This window comes from Lissotriton helveticus, chromosome 1_1 (genome assembly GCF_964261635.1).
Source record: "Lissotriton helveticus chromosome 1_1, aLisHel1.1, whole genome shotgun sequence".
Lineage (NCBI taxonomy): Eukaryota > Metazoa > Chordata > Amphibia > Caudata > Salamandridae > Lissotriton > Lissotriton helveticus.
The window spans coordinates 2,089,213,578-2,089,234,618 of NC_136057.1; the positions used below are offsets into that span (position 1 = coordinate 2,089,213,578).

General features: G+C 39.8%; 1 protein-coding gene across 1 annotated transcript in view; it reads right to left on the reverse strand.

The window, feature by feature from the left end:
- The window catches only part of LOC144756128 (vitellogenin-A2-like), an 80,355-nt gene that overhangs the window by 48,576 nt on the left and 10,738 nt on the right, over positions 1-21,041 (reverse strand). Inside the window, exons 8-15 of the mRNA XM_078645684.1 lie at positions 16,595-16,752; positions 16,342-16,507; positions 15,749-15,874; positions 13,750-13,968; positions 11,848-12,071; positions 11,645-11,742; positions 2,901-3,025; positions 2,499-2,600 (exon numbers count right to left, since the gene is read on the reverse strand). Coding sequence (XP_078501810.1) covers positions 2,499-2,600; positions 2,901-3,025; positions 11,645-11,742; positions 11,848-12,071; positions 13,750-13,968; positions 15,749-15,874; positions 16,342-16,507; positions 16,595-16,752 — 1,218 coding nt within the window. The remainder of the gene's footprint in view (positions 1-2,498; positions 2,601-2,900; positions 3,026-11,644; positions 11,743-11,847; positions 12,072-13,749; positions 13,969-15,748; positions 15,875-16,341; positions 16,508-16,594; positions 16,753-21,041) is intronic.

The window sequence follows — 21,041 nt, forward strand, 5'->3', positions numbered from 1 at the left end:
TGGACAATCCTGAAAGTGGTGAAAGTGCCACGACGTGGAGGAAATTTGGCTCAACTAATGAATAGAGAGGAACTGAAAAGTATCCTGCAATTTGACACAATTCGTACTGGCCTGAATCGAAGTGAAGATTGGACAACTCTATTATAGGTCCATTATCTTTCTTCCTTTTGAATGAATGTTCTGTAAAAATCTTTTAGACTAAGTGCTCTACAATAATGTGAGCTAATTTATTTAATTTTTTGTATTAATTCATGTCACTTTTCACTTCACCTCACCTTTGAAGAGTAATCCCCATACACAGAGGCTTAGTCTAGCCACTTAGAAATGGCCGCCATGCTTGCTAGGCTCACCTATTCACCCATCCAGACTACACGGGGCTGCGCCCCCATCGGCACGTAACTCCACCCACCACCGGCCGAGCACTTGAGCACCGACACTCTCCAGTCCACTCACGGACTTACTGCAGCATCGGCTGCGCCGTGTTAGATGAGGACATCGCTCCTTTGACCAGGTAAGCCACGTTGCCCACCTGCTGGCTTCCTTTAATGCCCAATGCAGCATCGCCGCTGCTAATCCTTTCCCCTCTCCCCTAAACAGCGGATCCGGACCCGGTACCGTTTTTTTGCAACCCAGGCAATTCAAGCCGCGGATCCGAACACTGACCCGGCACCACTAGATTGTAATCCGGCCAACTGTGCGGTAGGTAATTTCTGCCTAGCACAACCCCCTTCTCACTTCCTTGCTGGAACCCTATTTAATCGAGCATTTTGGCTCTGTTTTTTAAGGAATTACGGAGTACCTTCCGCCACGTGGACAAAGACCATGGCCCCCAGCGCCGCCCGCTGACCTCGTGTGCGACGCAACACGGCATAACAGCTGTCTGGCTATCTCGAGCCACTTCAGTCCCCTCAACCGCACCTCTTGCTCTAAGAGGTAAATCCATATTTGCATGCCTCACCTCACAGAGTCACTACCTTTTTCTCAAAAGAGGTAATTTTAACAAACCGCATGTTCTAGTTTGGGTCACTCGATCACCAGCCTATGCCCGCAATATATTCCATAATCAATCCCTGTCATGCACAAACGTGCCCACACTGCGCCGAATTTAGTATATATATTTATTTTTTTCGAACGATCACCATAATCCAAAATCACTTGGAGTCCGTTCATTCCCTTGCAGAACACTGCCATGCATGAACGAGCCCACACTGCGCCGAAATTCTGACAAAAACTTTTGGAAACTTCACTCGTAAATGATCCTTAAAGTGTAAATAATCTTGTATTTTAATGCTCGCTAAGTCATCGTCTTCACTCAAATGTATTGTTTACTCACTTCACAAGCTGTCACCGTGAATCAAAGTTTAATCTTTATAAGATTGTGGAGTAATGCTGACTCTCTTTTTCCATCTTTTTCCATTTTTAAACAAGAAAAACTTTTTCCTTCCCTGTCTTCCCACAGGCGTATATATAATTTTCCCACAGGCAACTCAATTACTAAGTCCTGATGATGATCCCCATGTATCTCAGAGCGGGGGATCGAAACGTCGACCTTTTACAGTAGTTGCACGGTATAAAATATTGTGTATCATTGCGCTGTACATACTACTCTGGTAAAACACTGTTATTTTTTGATTACTAAAAAAGTGGCCAGTTTGCTCTTTTCCTTGCCTGAAAACCTTTTCCTATCCCTTACCTCCAATTCTCTCTAAACTTCTCTGTTTTGTGGTAAAGCACAGGATTGTGCTCTTGTATCTTTTGTAAATGATTCCCACATTGTGTAAATAAATTCCTTGTCCGGCTGGACTTGGATAAACACAGGCGGCTTATTACGGCTTTGCTTTCTTATATTTATGCACTGCTTTGGACCATTGTTTCCTTCAAAACTGTTACTAACCCTTGGTCCACAGCCAATTATAGGGTCCCCCTTGTTTTCTATAAAAATATGTAACTCTGGAAGGCACAAATTTCAGACGAAATAAGTTGGAATTTCAAATAACACAAATCAGACTATTAAAAATGGATTTGCTATTGCCTTTGAGGAACATTTTACGTTCATTGGAAATTGTAAAATACTAATTGATTGCTCTGTGAGACAAAGACACAAAGATTTACAGGATTTTAAAATCAGCTGGTTCCCTGCAGATGCAGCAAATTGCACCAGACGAGGCATTATTGCATGCAGAATCAACATCAACATACAATGACATAGTAGCTGTGGTTCTACTGACGGCTTTCAGGCTGATGGTGGATGTACACCTCATCAACCATAAATCAGTGGATTTCAAAAAGTCACTTTGAAAACATTAGCAAAAAAATCCTAGGGAGCCTCGTGTTCGGAGGTCCAGTGACAGTTTTAAATGGTAAAATTAGAGACAGTGTATTAGAAATTCAATAGAAGTAAGTTTCGATTAGGGAAATGCAATGGTCATTACGGAACCCCTGCAATAAAATGCATTGCGTAAACAATCAATTAAAAAAATGTAAAGGAATTACCTTACCGTTTTAGCAATCTGAAGTATTTTTTTGCGCATTGGATATTCTGCAAATGGGATATTCTGTTTCTTGAGAGTTTGTTCCAGGCCTTCTGCTCTGACAGCAATCTAGTGACAAATACTTAAATATGAGTCTTGGTCTGACGTTGATCCAGCGAATCAGTAACATTTTTGATCACTGATTTTTTAAACTATATCTTCAAATAATTATGTCCGCACAGTATCATGCACAGGAGAGGAGGTGTGATCTTGTAAGTTGTATTTTGGTTTGCAATGCTCCACTGCGTTTCTTGATACATGATTTACTGTATCTTCCTCCACCTCAGTTCAAACTACTGCAATGAATCCATTTGTTTGTTACTGGTCTAGAAGAGTGGTCTTTGACTATGACATCCTAATAGTATTTACCTCTAGAATATCAGCCTCTGCACCAGTGATGTACCCTCGGGTTTTGGCCAGCAGTAACACGGGGAACATTGTGTTAGCGCTGTTCATGATAAAGACATCTGAAGTTGCTCCAGCCATTAGTGCATCTATAAACAAATAAATAAAAATGTGTTTTGTTGAAAAAAGTTACATAGATGGTTGATCTTCCTGGCGCTTTGTTATGGTACTCCTACATGCTCATGACAACTCAAGACAAAGCCTACAATTCTAAGTTTCTAATACACTTGCAATTATAGATGCAATGTTGCACCGTTATGGAAAATGGTGTTGAACATGCCATAAATAAAGGAATACGAGAGAACGTTTAGTGAGTGAATTTATATGTTCTGTTGTGCAAAGTGAGGAAATTTCTAGGTCAGGCTTGCATTTGTGTGTATTCTTGATTATTGCTTATATGAGTCTGGTGAAAGCCATGTTATCCTTATGTGCTGATCAGCCATATTGTTGTATCAGGAATGTGTCCAAGACCATGTTAGTCACACATCAAATTTACAAAGTATGTGGATGTCAATAGTCAAGGAAGTATTACAATTAGAAACAAGGTTATATCCATGGTCAGACCACTGTCCACTATAAAATGCTTCATTCTGTTGAATGAATCCCATTAGAATCAAGCGACTGTTATGAGTCTGGGTAAACTCCTATTAAAAACTGCATGTCACTGTCTAGATGTTTCTTGTGCTCCCAAAATCATGTTGGGTGCTTACATGAAATGAGTTGCTCTCGTTTGTGCCTCCATTAGATAATGTAGCCAAGAGTGCAGTTTCAATGTTGCAGCTTATGAACTGTGATGAGTATGTAACAGAAAAGGTAAGAAGGACTGAACTCTGATATAAAAAATCTGCTAAAATAATACCATTGAAGTTGAAAGATGCTCGTGGTAATTCTTTCCTTCTTTTTACATTTCAAGTCAGGCAGTTTCATTATCATCTTAATCACTGTATGATATTTTTTAGTTTAAGAATCATCTGCCATGATTTGACTTATTGGCTCTTCAAGCTAAGCACACTATATCAGCATTCTGTTATTTGCTTTTTTTAGGATGATATGACTTTATTGCATAATGTATATACAAATCAATACAATATTTTAAATATTAAAAACAACCTCATAATTCCAATTACATTTAGGAAGATATGATTTTATTACATAATGTATATAAAAATCAATACAATATCTTTCATAATAAAAACAACCTCTTAATTCCAATAACATAAAAATGAATATCAATCATTCATCAATCACAATTAAAATCCATGTTCATAATGTTATGTATAAAACCCCTAAAACGAGTTATTTGAACTGGGCTTACAGACTCAGCTCTACCAATGAAAAAAATGTAGCTAAACACCCAATGGATTGATTGGATCTCCCAAGAAAACAAAACCTTGTAGCGTCTTTTCTTGTAGAAGAGTTGATTCAGAAATTAATTTTTCAAGCTCAATACTGAGGGGCAAAGGTAAAGAATCTGTGGGAAATAAATTACACAAGCAGCATTGTCTATTGTTAGCCCTGATCTTGTTCCATGATCCCTCAAATTGCAATAACAGAATATGAAAAAGCCTGAAACGTAAATGGCTTTTTTTGACCATGTATTTCAGTTGGAATCTAAGTACGGTTGCCTCTTGTTGATGAAATTTGTGAATGTATAATGTTGTCAAAGCAAGTATGTCACTTTCATATAACACCACTTACATCTTCTTTTTGATTATTAGTATACAGGTCATGTTAGGAACTGCAGCTAAGATTTTTATTGTGGTAAGCAGTTGATTTCGAGGTAGAGATTGTAACTCCAAAACCATTGCAATCAGTTGGTTTCCTGGGTATCATTTCAGATCTTCTATGATCAATCCATTTAGATTGTGCAAATATAAATTTTGACAGTCACATTAATAATGATCTAAGTTTATGTTGTTTAATATAGTAAGCTGCGTAAAGAACACATTCCAATCAGATCATAGCATGTGTGGTTGAAGTCCTTAAGTAAAAAATATTTTGTAAAATTTGAATAAAAGCAATATTTAAAGCCCCCATGGTCTGTTTATTAAATCTTTTGCCACACATGTAATGAATGGCTACATTTTGCTGTTAGCATTGTTAACGTTGGCTCCATAGCATTCCCCCCAAATAAATGTGCAGAGTGTGCAATTGCTATAACAGTAGATTTAAGCAGTACCTATTGCTACGAGTCCCGGGCGGTATAGTGCAGGGAGAGGATGGGGGCCGAAGGACAGAGCAATGAAAAATTTAACCTGGAATGCCCTGCCCACCGGCCGGCTGACCGCTCCGTTGCTGCATCCTCCTTCATATTCGTGCAGACTCCCGGCCAGCAGTAGAAAGCACCCAGCTCCCAGTCTCTGGAATGCAGCGTTGTGATTGGTCTGAGTGCAGGGAATCGGAACTCAGACGGGGACAGGGAGGCTTTGTATGTTTCTCACCAGGCTGTGTAATGCAGCCTGGTCGGAACATGCAAAGTGCGCTTGAACTGTTTGGCCGGCCCAAGAGGGCCAGCCAAGCGGTCGTGTAAACCACTCCTCTCCCTGCTCTGCCAGCCCTGCCTTGCCGGGAGCCATGGATAGCTATAGGAAAAATAAAATGATACTAACAGTAGGTATTATCATTTTGTTCTTACTTTTGTTCAGTGGGGTGACGTTCCTCTGTCTTAGCGGAGGAGCTGCTACTGGATGTATGCCTATTCCAGATCTCTTTCAATTGTGATGGCCATGCAAGTTTATTGTCATAGTCCATCCTAAATTTGTATATTCCCTGACCTGTTCAATTTCCTTATCCAGTTGCTAGGTGAATCTTAACTTAGTCAGGTGAATCTTGACTTAGGTTTACCACATTACATTATTTTAGTTTGCATAATAATAATTAGCAAACCATGTTTGGTGCTGCACGCTCCTACTCCTTTTACCTGTTTTAGGAGGCCAATTTGGGTTGTTGGGATATAAACAAGATTGTCAGCATAAATAACATGTGGAATTTTCTTATTGCCAAATTTTGGAGGTTCCCCGCTGAACTGATTAAGTATTGAGGTTAGGTCAGAAATATAAAGTGCAAGTATCAAAGGTGACAATGTGCAGCCTTGTTTGAACCTATTATTAGTTTTAATGTTTGTTGTCAGACCTTGGGCTCTCGTTGGCTTCACTTGGATCTAGGTGTCCGTATGGAGATCAATTAATAAATGCAAAAGAGCACCATCTTTTATCCACTAAAATAACATTTTCCATTACCTGTCTTTAAACCTTATCAACAGCAGAAGAAATGTCCACAAAACAGACAAATAAATGAGTCCTTTTAATTTTAGTGCACAATGAATTATAGTAGTTAAAACACATAAATAGGAGGTGGTGGAACACTTAGATCTAAAGCCAGTTTGATTAACCAGAATACAATCATCTGCCTTAGCCCAAGCAAAAGGAAATAAATGGAGGTGCTTGGCAGAGAAATTACCATCAGCATTTACCAAAGCAATACACCGATAACTGCTAGATTCTGATCCTGGGCCTTACTTATATATCGGTTGAAGTTAAGAGCCTTTCCAATTTGCTGGAACATGACCATTTTAAGTGGTTTGATTAAAAAGTAGCACCAAGACATAGCCCCACATTTTCGGATCTGATTTGATAACTGTTATTGGTATGCAATAGGGCCGGGGTCCAGGAATCTGAGCTATTCCTTATAAGTAAGTCCACATCTTTAACAGAAAGCATGAAATGCCCAAAATCCTTATATCCAGATTAGGTCAATGGGGGACAGGTGGGGTTTTGTAGTGAAGGAAAGGCAACCATCAGTGACTCTGATGAACAAAGGTTGATCATTCATTAAAGGGGACTATTTTTGCTCAAGGGAGAACGGTTGCTGCCTATTCTCTTTTCTTGGCTGTCATAGGTTTGAGAGGCAGAGCATATCATAGAGATAGTGTAAGGTGTATGTGTATGGCAACCTCGCCATTAAAAAAGAGGACAATGTATGAGCATAAAAACAAAGGACCTGATTTATCAAAGTATTGCATTGCCCTTGCGTCATGACACAAGGGCAACACAATCCTTAAGTCAGATTTAGCAAACCACGCAAGACTATCTTGCGTGGCCACACTATGGGGTCCATTAGGATGGCAGACGGACAAAGTCCGTCCACCATCCTGTAGGGGGCCTGTACCATCCACCACAAGGGCGGAGGAACCGTGCCCCCAATTAGGATGCAATTAGGATGCATCCGCCACAGTAGCGGGTGCATCCCGCATTTTTTACATTGCGGCGGACGGTGCTTGAAGCACCGGCTGCCGCAATGCAAAAAATGCACGTTGTACATTTCAATGCACAACATGTCAGGCACCGCGCGGTGCCTGTCATGGTGTACATTGAAATGCTGGGGGGTACCATAGGTACCCCCCATGTGCACCCCCACCCTCCCTTAACCCTGGGGGCCCGCAACGGGCCCCCAAAGCAAAGACCGTATGCCTTTGGAAAGGCATTCCTCACAGGCCATCCTAATATAGCTGGCGGTGCCTGATAGACACCGCCACCATATCAGGCCTTTTCCGCCTCGGTCGCAAGCCGACCGCGACGGAAAAGCGGCCGACAGTCTTCCCCTCCGCCATGGTCCTCCCCGCCATCGTATATGGCGGGGAGAAGAAAGGTGGCGGACGGGCAGGGATGGCGGACGGATCGCCACCGCCTGCATGGCGATGGCGATCTGTCCACCATCCTAATGGACCCCATTGTTTGGAAAATAAAATTATGCAAGGAAGTGCAAGTTTCTGTGCTGGGAATGCATTATAGAAGTGTAACTTTGTGTTTCCTTGCAACCATCCATTTATTTTGCCATATTCTTAGATTTACCAAGACAGGTAAACCTAGGAATGCATCGAAATGCTATGTAATTAGAAAGAGTAAAACAACTCTCAGGATTGTTTTTGTGCAAGAAAGTCTCCCTTCCTGCAAAGACACAAGCAGCCTAGCACCATGGCACAAGGGGGCCTGCATTGGTCCTTGGCAGCACACAGTGCGCCATTGCAGAAAGGGAGCAGAGATGTGCTTTATTTTGGTACATATGGCACTTTCCTGCTCTTCCCATTTGACCCAGAAAAGCGCAGCAGGTTGTCTTCCTGCATCTGCTACATCAAATATTGATACATCTAGACCACCATGTGAAAGGTAAGCCACATGCAAAGCAGCCCCATTTTTGAGCTTCCATAGGCAACAAATTCAGCATTACAGTGGACAGAGATACATTCAGCTTGCATTATTCAGTCATTATCATGTCTTGGGGCCTAATTCACAAAGGTAAAATTACACTTTTGTCCAAGTTTACAATTTGTTTAGTATTCAAAAACTATGAGATTAATTTTACTAATAGTAATTTTATGACTGCTGAAACTCTGCAGTCGAGGCAGACAAGCCTTCACATAAAAAGATAGGACAGGCCTATATTTCTATGTGCAGTGTCCCTGCCATGAGTGTTGAGTCTCGGCAGTTGTAAAATTACTGTTAATAAAATTAAACTTTGTTTGTGAATACCCCAAAAATTGTTAAATTAGATAAAAGTGTATGTTTTCCTTACAGACTCATACTTGACCTACCCAAACTTTCACACATAATTACCCACCTCAGAAACCTCCAGTAGCTCCCCTTCCAGAAGAGGTATCAGTTAAGATCCTCAGGCAAGCCTACAAAGCCCTCCATTACCAAGGTCCATCCTAAATCAACCATCGACTGAAATTCCATCAACCCTCCAGACACCTGCGCTTCTCCTCACATGCCCTATATCACACCCCCTGCATCCATCGCAACAGTAGTGGGAGACGCTCCTTCTCCTACATAGCCACCAGGACCTGGACTTAATTTCAACCCCTCCTCTAAACAGCACCTTCCCTGGCAGACTTCAGAAAGAGACTCGACCTGGCTTTTTGACTGAGACACAGCATCCTCAGTGCTTAGATACCTCTAGGGGTGACAGTGCTGGGCTATACAAATACTGATTGATTGACTGAACTTTGTGAATGATGCCCTTGATCTGAGAGTTGGTGATCTGTATTCAAGGCTCTAAATGAGACCCTAATTATTTGGTAAATTCCAGATTTTATCTGCAATACAATAGTGCTGGTTTATTTACCATTTCAAGAGGTAGCCTCATACTAGATAGAATATACAAGCCACCTGTTTGACAGATTATAAGGCAGTTCTTTTCTGTCTGTAAAAGGTTTTGCTGAATCTGCAGACTGACAATCCAACCAAACTTTTGTAAACATTTTGGGTGTTTTTCCTGTACATTAACCAATTCCGTGCGGCCGCGATTCCCCCCGTGTGCGGCAGCCGCACGAACAGGGCGGGGCCGTGACGAACCCCAGCCGTCATCAGCGCACGAGCACCGTGTAGCGTGACGGCTGGGGTTCGTCACCAGCATGGAAGGGGTTAAATTGCCAGCACCATAGACTTTGGTTGTGTTTAAACGTACATACTGTGGGGGCTGGTAGCCTCATCACATGCTGTAACTCATAAATACAAAGAGTGATTCTTCCTGTTTCTTGAGTGGTAGCAGAGAACCCCCTTACACACAAAGGGTGTGAGGAATTATTCGTTATCTTTTTGAATAATTATTTCCCCCTGATTTACCTAAAAGGTGCTATTAGTGTGTTATCTTGTTGAAGAAAAAATATTCTACCATTTTTTCAAGCAGGCTTCTGGAAAAATGTCTATGTTGATAACCGATAGGTGCTGTTATTTCATGAAGGTGATGAAACAGTAATATAAAAAAAGGCTGGTAAATATTTCTGTTGAATCTGCTGAATGGCATTACAGCCAAACCAGTGGAAGAGGATTTACAACCAAGATGATGGACTTGTTTTTCACTATCATTCCTAAACTTCAAATTTTCAGCACCCAAGGCTTTGGGTGAGTCCTGTCAAACAATAGACTTAAATATAGCAGGGACTGGTATTGTCATCACATTTTGTTCTTGCCTCATGAGTGGTAGCACAGAAACCCTCGTACACTTAAAGAGGGTGAAGAATTATCATGAGACATTATTTTTTGGGCTGGGGCCTCCAGGGAGACCTCCTGACGGTCATCATTTTTCTTCACAGTGATGATGAGAGTGAAAAAGGGAGAAATGGTCACTTTATTCTCAAAATTCAGATTAAATATGGACTTACACTATGGAGTGCTCTTTGTACTTTTTGTCTACCCTTTCTATTGTGGAGCTTCAAACACAGCTCCTTCAAAGTCAATTTACTTCATTTTAATACAACACAGTACAGCAAAGTTTCTAGGCTGTGTTGTTTCAAAAGGAGAGAAGAAAACACCACCATATCTATTAAGATATGGCACTGCTTTTCTCTTCACTGTTGCTGGCATACTTTTGGCTACAATGAACGAATGCACAAACCCTTGCACCATAGTGCAGGAATATGTGCATGATGTCGCACATAGGTTTTATACTGAAAGGGGACCTGCAACATCTCAAAAAACTTGGACATACGTTAATAATTTTCCCACTATATATGTGTGCTGAAATGTGCAGCAACCACACAAAATCTGCACAGCTTTCAGAAAAGAAAACTTTTCTCAAACCTTCTGCCTACGTCAAGTAAGAATACCATTTTGGCAGAAATCGCTGTCTACCCTTTTCAGTTAACAGGGCTTTTTATATAAAACCCTCTGTGCATGCAAGGAAACTTCCATGTGCCACCCATCGAACGTCCCTAGAATCAAAGCAGTGCAGTGTAGTGCATAGTAGTGTACAACCATGTGTTACATTAGGCAACTTTCTAATGAAAAGCAGACATTGTGCAGCAAACATAAATCCCTGTACAAAGCTTTGCACTTGGTGTGCCCCACTTTTGTGATTCAACCCTAGCCCATAGTGTTAGTATAGTTTTGTGATGATGTTTGGGAAAGTGGCTAAACTCCAGCTTGACTCTATTATAAGTTATTCCACCAAACATCCTCTGCTAATTAATGTAACATACCATAATATTGGTGATTTGTCCGGTCCTAAAATGTATCAAAACATAATGTTAGCACTGTGTTGGAGCCCTATAAAATCAGAGATGGTACCTTGATCACAGCTGTGGAATAAGCATGACCATATTCACACTATAATTCTGTCTTTAATGTAGTCATCCAGTATATCAAATGCCATATTAACAAATTACACAACACTTTGTAAGTCTTCATGGATATAAAAGGGGTTGATGCTCTGCTTCATGTGGCTTTTTAACATAAAATTGCATGTCACTTTATTTACGGAGCCAAAATTTGGATGAAAATTTCATGAACATCCCAGACCACTCTAAGTCAATAATGTGACTCGATGGATCTTCCTTATTTACAATCACTCTGATATCCAGATCCTATTGGAATGGAGCTTGTTGGCTATGCTTATGAAGGCAGAAAAACTGTAATGCTGTGTTATTGTTGTATCAAGCAAGGAGTGAAGGTTTGGCGCTCATCCATAATTGTAGGACGACTTCTATCTGTAAACATATGACAGCCTTCTGAAAGCTAGCAGAAAGAATGTTGTGACAATCAGGGGTAATGTGTCTTTCCTAAGATGCATATTATACATAAATTGTTGGTGTAGTTTTGCACTCCACTGATAAAATGTTTTTATTAATGGTACTACTTGAAAAAATATCGCAGCTTTGGAAAGCAACCAAAACACCTCAAAATGATCTGAAGTACCCTTTAAGGACTTACGTTGGAAGGAACCCATGTGTAACGCTTTGCTGTATCGATAGCTCATTCTGTCGAGCGTCGGGTTTAATATCTTTACAGCAACACTGGAAGCAGCAGCCCTGAAGGAAATAATGTTACCTGTCATCATTGAGATCTTGTTACAAGTATGATTACATTTTATTATAAGTCTACGTTCAATTAGAACCTTGTACTTTGACACTTACACTTGATGGAGCGATGGGACTCGGTTTCTGGACAAAGCCTTCAGTTGTGAATAGACGAAACTCGCGAGTTGCAGGTTCACTTTGCTCTCCTTGGATGCTATGTTGGCGATGGTTGTCAATAAGGCGAGACCAGGCTTGGTTTCTAACAGAACCATGGCAGCCATCATCCGGACTTCAGTACGAACCTGACGGTCCATGAAGATCTGGAGCAGAATCTCCTGAACCTATAGAGAGAAAAAAACATATCTCTATTGTACTGTATGAACTCTGCTAGTTAAACCAGTAGTATCAGGTACTGGAAATGTACCTATGCATATGGTTATGTATTTGCATTGATATCAAGCTTAATACCCAGAAGATGCTGTACTGTATGTAGTTACTAAAGTAGTATCTGCATACCTAGTTATTTCTACTACTGTCTAAAGTTCAGGTCACTACTCAGGAAGTGCAGTAATATTTGATGTAGCTGATGTGCAGCAAACAGTAAGTCTCCAATATCTGGATTAACCACTAGCCAGATCCATGAAGATGTTGCTGCAACATACTATTTTATTAGTCAATAGTGACCACTGAAATTCAAGAATAAGGCAGGAGTAATGCACAAATAAGTCATACTCATTCATAGCAAAACCTTTGCAACCTGGGCCCTATGCCGTTCAATAAACTGCATCTAAATTACCAAGCCTTGCATTCTCATTGTACTGCATAAACTCAGACAAATTGTGATTTGAACTTGCATGTCAAACTTCTATAGTTTGCCCAAAGTCCTAAGCACTTGGCTACACATTGTGGGCTCCATCCACAAACATGATGTTAGCACTTACTCCAAAATTACAGGGAAAAGCTGCCAGGTGTAGAACAAGAGCACTCCTGGCCTACTCTTCAGATTTGTGAGCAACTCAGGAGTATTATAACAGCAAGTCACACCTACTCATACACCAATCTTTCTGAATCTGTCTCTCAGTTTCCAAGATGTACCATGGATGGGCATGCTAGAGTATTATTGCTCCTTTTAAATAGTCTCAAGTAGAGCAATGATTTGAAAAGAGTCCTTATTTAGATTGTTTGATGTGCTTCAACCTATTAAATGGTAGCTATGAAGTTAAGAAAACATGTCTTAAAATATGTATTTAAGTTACTATTCAACATTGTCTTGATGTCTAGCTTATTATATTGGTCTTGTTCGCAAAGCTAATCAGAATAAGTACAGAATCGCTGTATGCATTGCTTACAGTGGATTCACAATGCTGTTTCCACACATGCAGGTGTAATCTCTGTATGGAGAAGTCATGACGTTTCTGTGCATTATTGAGTATTACTGAAAGCCATTACAATAGAGTTGCGGGCATGTTGTTTGTACATAGCAGTGTGAGATTAACACTAACCAAGCTCTAACTGTGACCGTGCACATATATTTTCAATGCCTTTAGCACACTTTTTAGCACAACCATACCTTAACTGGCATAAGCTAGCCATAGGTGTATGGAAATTGCTTAGGATACCACAATCTCTTGAGGTGATAATTTGAAAGAGGAGGCTTCACACAAGAAAAGTTTGTTTATAAAGGAAAAGGGGATTAGTGTTTATTAGTGACCTTCTCAAAATACCTACCCTATGTGGAAGACTTTTTTAAAAGGCAGATAAGGATAAACAGGTGCATTCCAGAAATGTTTTACAATTGTAGATGAACGTTGGGCACACACACTCACGTGCATTGCCTTTTGTATGTTTTGTAAGTCCCGAGACAGCTTTCGAAGTGTTCTTCCCAGAATGTTTGTCAATTTCAAAATATAGCAAAACAGTTCCCACACATAGGTGTATACCCATTTTGCAGGTTTATTTGTTTTTTCATAAATACACTTTAGGATGGTTATTTGGTGAGTTTGCCTGCGTCTCTCTTACCCTCTTTGGATCCTCCTTGGCAATGTTCCTCAGGGACATCACTGCATCAGTCTGGATCCTCACTGGGAGCTGGGAAGCACTGGAGGAGAATCCTGGAAGGAACTTCTGGATGCGCTTGATACTGGCTGGCTGTCCTGCATTACCCATGGCTTTCAGAGCCAGCGCCATGTCCTCTTCATGGGCATTGTTGGCTGCTTCAGCTGCCAGGTCATGCAGGGGCTGCAAAAAACAGAGTTTTGACAGTCTTTCACTAGCATAATCTCATGTTTTTCCTCCTTTCTTTTTGATTTTTGTCTGTATGGTGAGATGTGCTCATGTTTTTCCATCAAAAGTATTCTTACAACTCCACTAGGGATCACTTATAGTTTAGAAAAGGTCTTCAGTGGAGCGCTGATGAGAATGAATGGGTAGTGCAGTAATATAGATAAGACTAGACCATGAATGAGAAGGAATATTTGTGATAAGCTTAATAGAGAGCAGATTATGGACATGTTGCACAGTAGAGAATGTGCTTTGTTTGGTGCTTAGTTGTAGCAACAGAGACTGAGTTGTTAGATCAAAGTGTCACTCCCACCTTGTTCACTGTTTTGATGGGAGCTATTTTACAGAGATAGTGGAAGAGGGATAGCTGTCAACAATTCAGTTGTTTATCAGACAAATATACAGAGTAACATAAAAAAATAGGAAACTCACTGAAATCATTGATAACAAACTTCATTTTTGTGACAGCTTTATTCATCGCCACCCGATGGACTCTAACCCTCTAAACTGATGTCTTGGATGAGCTGTACAGGCTCTATGGGAGAGCATCACAGCGAAATCACCATGTCCTCCTTCACTCTCCACATGTATAAAGAAAATGGTGTCCTGCCTGACTCATCGCCTTTCCATTTCTCTGTTTCTTCATTGCTGCATTCTACAACAGTAACTTGTTTTTTATTTAGCACTTCTTGCAAGCATCCATAAGCCCTGGAGATAAATGGTTCACTATCACCTAATGCTATTGCTTAACTTAACTTTTGAAGATATAGGACTGAGTTTGCCTTTGTGGGCTTCATCTTGCAACTTCCATAGCATTGACAGTAGCCATAAGTAAGCCATTAGCTCACTGAGCACCTTTCTGTGTTCTTTTGAAACTTTCTGTGACAAAAATACCCCGCTCCCTGCCACCTCTCCCAAAGACACTCTTAACCTTTCTTTCTTCCCCTTCCCGGACACAGGTTGTAGGAGATTGTAATGCTGGTGCACTGATGACAGTAACTCTAATCCACTGTCAGCATGAAGAAGAGTCGTCTGACACTGGCTATCGTGCATCATGGAGGCTTGAAAAACAAGAGCATCACCTGAAATTCACCCATCTACATTGGTTCCATGGAGGCCCGAGAGTGGCAAGAGAAGAACAGCGAGAAAGCAAACCATCATCTACCTTTCCTTTGCTTCCTTTGGGCCTCCCTAAACCTGGTGGAGGAGGCTGACCAGCCTCTAAATGAGAATTTGGTTCAAATCCAGTGTTCAAGGTAATAGCTCTTACGAGGGCCACCCACACCTACTCATTGTCAGTACTGCTGTACATGAAATGAAATTGTCCTTCAAACACATTTACTTTATATTATCAATTAAGAGAACACACTTAATCTGTGGGATATACTGACTGAAGGTGTGCCTAGTGTATATGGTGAATGCACACAGAAGGCATTTTCCTAGTGTGCATTCATTTTAGGTATCTTAACCTGGGCACTATTGTCAAAATGTAATGTTCCCTTCTTTTATCAATAGCACTTATACAGATATAAGTAAATGTAGCACATGGGCACTTACAGGCAGATCATACCTGATTGTAATTATAGTAATAATGGAAGCACAATTGTCACAAATACTGTGTCCACATAATTAAACACACAAGCATTAATCAGAAGCAAAAGCACACTGATTGTGTTAATAAACTAAATACATTCCATGCAATATAATATCCCTTCTCAGTGTTAAAAATGCTACTCACGGATAGGGCTTCCTCCGGACAAGAGGAGTGTGCACCACAATACTTGTTCACCATTGACCCATAAGCCAGGATCGCAGCCTTATAGATGATAGAGGATTTCTGATGTTCTGCCACTTTCACTAAATCCTGCAAGGTCACGGACAGAGGTCAAACATTGGCATAGAGAGTATGTTTTTTTATTCACCACTCATGTTCTTGAAATATTTACTACATTTTCATAAATACCTCAGTGAGTTGTATTGTATATATTTTGCCAGTCCACAAAGCAACCATTTTGTAAATGATGTTAAAATAATGTACTCAAAATAAATGACATTTTGGGTTACTTGTTGATATATATGGTAAAGTCTATGCAACCAAGATAATATTGGTGAGACCAATGTGAAATGGGTGTGTCATAGAATTGAGAGGGTAGCACAACAGAACTAAAATACAAAAAATGTTTTTGTTGTGCAAAGTAGCATAAAACAGAAGAGTGTGGAATTGAAAGTGACCAGGTTAGCATGCAGCTAGGGCTTATTGTTATAATTAGAAATTGCAGTATTTTGGGAATTCTCATTGAAAAAAATACCTATGCAGAGTGCTACTCTTACTTGAGCTACTTGTAAGGTCTGGTGGTCTGCTTTGGCAAACTGGACAGCTAGAGTGGCAGCCTGCGCTGCCTCCCAGGGGCTCAGCTCCTGGTTGTGGATCTTCTGCTTGATAACCTTCAGTGCATCAATGGTTCCCACTGCTGGGATGGTGTTCAGAAGCCAGCGCCTGCAGGTAACATACCAATGCCATGAGTTACACAGATACAATCCAATTGACACAAGTCATTCATGTAACATCCTGAAAACAAATCACCTGTACTGAGGTCGGTCTGCAAACTGCTTCCATATGGCCTGGATGCTCTCATAGCTTGCAGCACGTAGAATCTGGGTGAGCTGTAGGAATCTGGCTGGAGCATCAGCATGTACCTGCTGTTGGTTATTCAGCACTAAGTGCTGCAGGGTTTCTGCAACCTATCACAAAATGTAAAACACTTAAGTAGAAATAATAAAATTTGTTTACAATCAATAACTCAGAAATAGAACATGAAACATACTATACAAGCAAACTTTCAGGAACCAAGACGCAGGGAATTGATTCTTAATTTGGAAGGTTTAGGTTTCTATAGCTAATTATTTCTGCCCACTCCCTTAGATTAGCTCTCTAAAGCCATTTCACCCTGTATCTTTAAAGTTGGGTAATTTCCAGTTCAGTAGAATGTATTACGGAAAGATTCTTGAGACATCCAGGAACATATGCAACACATAAAATTTATTACATAAAACCAACCAGAAAAAGACAAAACATCGAGCATTTGATGATAGTTTTAAATGTTTGCCAATTTCCCCATTTGTTCATACCTACATGTGAAAGATTGAACTCATAGTACAGCAACAATTCTTTATTGAAACCCTTTTGAAAAAAAGCCTTACATGGGGCAGATCAAATGTTCACTAGTCAAAGTATGTGGGCTAATTAACATTTTCAGGAACATTTGTAAACCTTTTAGAGCAGGTTGCAAACATAATGAAAGTTTAGTGTATGTTTGTGATTCTAAATTTGGATGACTAAATTTGGATGACCAATGAAGTTCTATTTGTTAAACTTTGTAAAAATTATTAGCAGGAGAGGCGAAAACAATATTTTGTCTGTTATAATTCCATAGATTTTAATTTGTGAATCTTTGTTCAGCCAAAATTGCGTGTAGAAAACACTATGTGCATTTTGTATTCTTGCTGTTGGTTTAGTGGGAATATTGAAATCATATAACTTATGGAATACTTTAATGTGTTGCAAAAATCGTGCATCTGATCTTAACAGTGATAACCTGCTTTCATTTTATAACTATTATTTATAAAAAAAAATTATGGACGTTTCTTGATTTACATGTATTTGTTTTTCCTTTTTATGAGAGGTCAATAAAAAGTGGACGTTTTCAGTTTTGAAACATGACATGATATGTTCATACTCGTGTAGAGGGATGATTTAGAGATGGGCAGTAACATTTGTTACTTTCTTTCTTCTCACGTAACCGCTGTAGAGGTTTCAATTAGCGACCTCTAAAGGGCTACAGATACTTGCAATGCGGAAATTATAGGGGACGTATATCTCAGAATAACTTTATTGCAAAACAGCAATATCAAAGAATGTGCAGATTGTTAAACCCTAGGAAATCAATGGCTTCTATGACATCAGGTAATGTTAGATATACTTTTTTTCAATTGATAAAAAGTAAGAGAAATTTGTTGAACTTTTTTGCTGAAGACTGCGTGGTTCCACTGGCTTCCACAGTGCTTTAGGGAGTGCCATAAATGTGCTTCATAACTGAGAAGCAACTGAAACTTGTGTTTGTCAAGTGGAAATAGTGGTAATTAGATCTTCAAAGGAAGATGAAACCTCTTACTGTCCAAAGGCCCTTCTCTATTAATATGTTTGTTCTCCTGTGTTGCACACATATACCCTGATTAGTGGTCCACAAAACTTTAATATATAAAGTTGAGTGGGAGCTGGCTTTTTCACATCTATCTGTAATTGTTCCACAAATTAAGGCACCCAAGTGCTGTGGAGGCTTTGGTCACGTTAATCTGACCACAGAAAAAAACACTATGCTTGCCTGGATGCTAAGGAGCATCCTGTGGTTCAATTGATCGGTTTTCCTTCTGATCAATGCATTGCAACACAGTCTTTGATCATCTGAAGCTTAAAGAGTGTAAAGGTCTTTCTAACTTATAATAGGATCACACACGTTCGGAATGAGGCAAATAAAGCCAAATTTACAATTGATGTATAACTAGGAGATGCTCCTAAATACCACTTTTAAATGGAAACTGGGTGTTGACACTGTGCGGTAATCTTAGAGTTCTGTTTTCTGTATTCTCTTTCCCATGATGCTTATGTAGAATGTGGGTTATGAACAACTGAAGTGAGGGGGGAGACTTTCATACCCAGCAGTGTAATGTGTGAGTTGATTTAATAAACTGAGTTTTTTTTAAAGTTATGCATCCTTGGAATTATATTTTTGGCAACAAGGATGTGATTCGAACATAAATGTAGTCATGGAATGAGAGGAATATTTCACAAGGGCTTAACCCAAGTGTGACATGTTTATAAACTTTGTGGTATCTCTGAAAAGCTTTACCAGAATGTGTGAGCTTGTAGATGTAACGGATTCTCTGATCAGAACCCAATTGGTGCGATGAACCAATGAAATCAGAGTCAAAAGAAAACTGTTGGGTAGAAATCCCTCTCTTAAAAAAACTGTGGACATTGTGAAAGGGATGACCATACTTATAGTTAGATCAAGGAAATGTTTAGCACAATAACTCACACTCTTGACAGGTTTAATAGCTCGGACAGGGACAGAGATAATCTTGACAATAACAAGTCAACTATGCAGAGGAAACTGAGTATTTCAAAGCTCATCCTAATGTGGGGAAGGAGTCTAAATGTAAATGCTTTAAATTTGGCAGTCCCAATCACCTCTTCAATAGTCCCAATTCTTATGCTTTGAGTGTCACATACAGACATTGTGGAAAAAGAGGATAATTTACTTTGTATATGTAAAAACAGCAAAGTATATAACTAATGGGCCTGAGATTAACCAAAGTGCTGTTCTTCAGATAACACCTTTTATGAAGGGAGTTAAACAAATGGGTGGAAAGATTGATGGAGTGGGGTGCATTACCATGTCAGGTGGAGATGGGTGGAGAAAAACTAGTGTTTTTGGCAGATTCTGGTTTGCCGTTTAATCTGGTGGGCTATACGATTTGGAAGAACATTTTTGGATGTGAAAATATATCTCAGTTACCACTAGACATAAACCCATAAGTATATGGTGGTTGAAGAGATTGATTTTATTGGTTATCTGGTGATGGATTTTAAATTGAAGGGAAGGGAGACTGTAGGTACTGTTTATGTATCAAAACATGGTGACAATTTGCCTAGGTACTGTCACCAAAGAGATTTAGGGATTCCCTTAATCCTAATTCTCCAGATCAAGTACTTTTGGTTGCCACCATTGGTGATTATACAGGGATTGTTGAGATTTTGTTAAAGAGTTCAAGGATTTGCTTGTGTTGCTAAAAGAAATTCAGCATAGGAGCATCTTTAAAAATTGCTAGGCCTGTTGTGCACAAAGTAAGAAGAGTACCCAAACTCATGTTGTAACTGTTGCAGGAGGAATTAAACAGGTTGTTGCAAATGGGGATAATTGAAGAAATACAAGCTTCAGAAAGGTTGGCTTCTGTGTTTTTGGCTCGCATGGAGTTTTGAATGTAATAAGGATTGTGAAGAAGCTTATGCAAGTATAAAGAATGAGATTGCTAATATGCCTACATTGGGGAATTTTTATGTAATGAAAAAAGTATTCTGACCACTTACACTAGCTTAAAAGTTCTGGGTGCAGTGTTGTCTCAAGTGGTATACGGTGAAGCAAGAGTGGTTGCATTTGCCTTGAGATCACTCAATGTAGATGAAGAGTGATATTCGGTGATCAAGCTTGCATGTGGACTGAACATCACTTTAAGTTTTTTTTTCTGTGGGGTTTGGAGTGTTAATCGAGAATTATCGGAGACCTTTGGTCCAATCGTTAGTATGCAGGAATATTGACAACAGCAGTCCATGTATCAAATGATAGGTGGAATTATGGTGGAATTCAATTTTAAAGTGGCGTATATTCTAAGAGCAATGAATGTTCCAGCTGACTGTCTTTACAGGTTCCCTGTCAACAGATCAGTTTTGTCTGATACTGATTTGCCTGAGATGTAGGTCATGTTATTTTCTGTTAATAAGTCATAATGGAAATTAGCCGAGCACATGATGATGTGAAAAATAAAGTGTTGCTCTTTGTGGTCACAGGATGGCCAAAAATTACATTAATGTCTGAGGAGGCCAAAGCCTTCTTGATTGTGAGGGAGGAATTGAACATATTGGACGTCGAACTGTACCAGAGGAAATCGTTAATTCTCCCAGTTGCACTGTGGAGACCAATCATAAATTTTGCTTATAAGAAGCATTTGGGAAAACTAAAGTCAGTGTCAGAGAGAAGTATTGGTGGCCACATCTGGACAGACAAACTGAGTTAGTTGTCAGAGACTGTCTGTAAAGTGCAAGTATTGACAAATCTAGGTATGTGAGAACTGTCCCGTTGGAGGTTCCAGGTGAACTCTGAAACAAACTGGGGTTGGACATAATTGGTAAATTTGAGTTGTTGCCACTTAGAGAAAGATTTATTTTGGTATTAACAGACTATGCTTTAAAATGG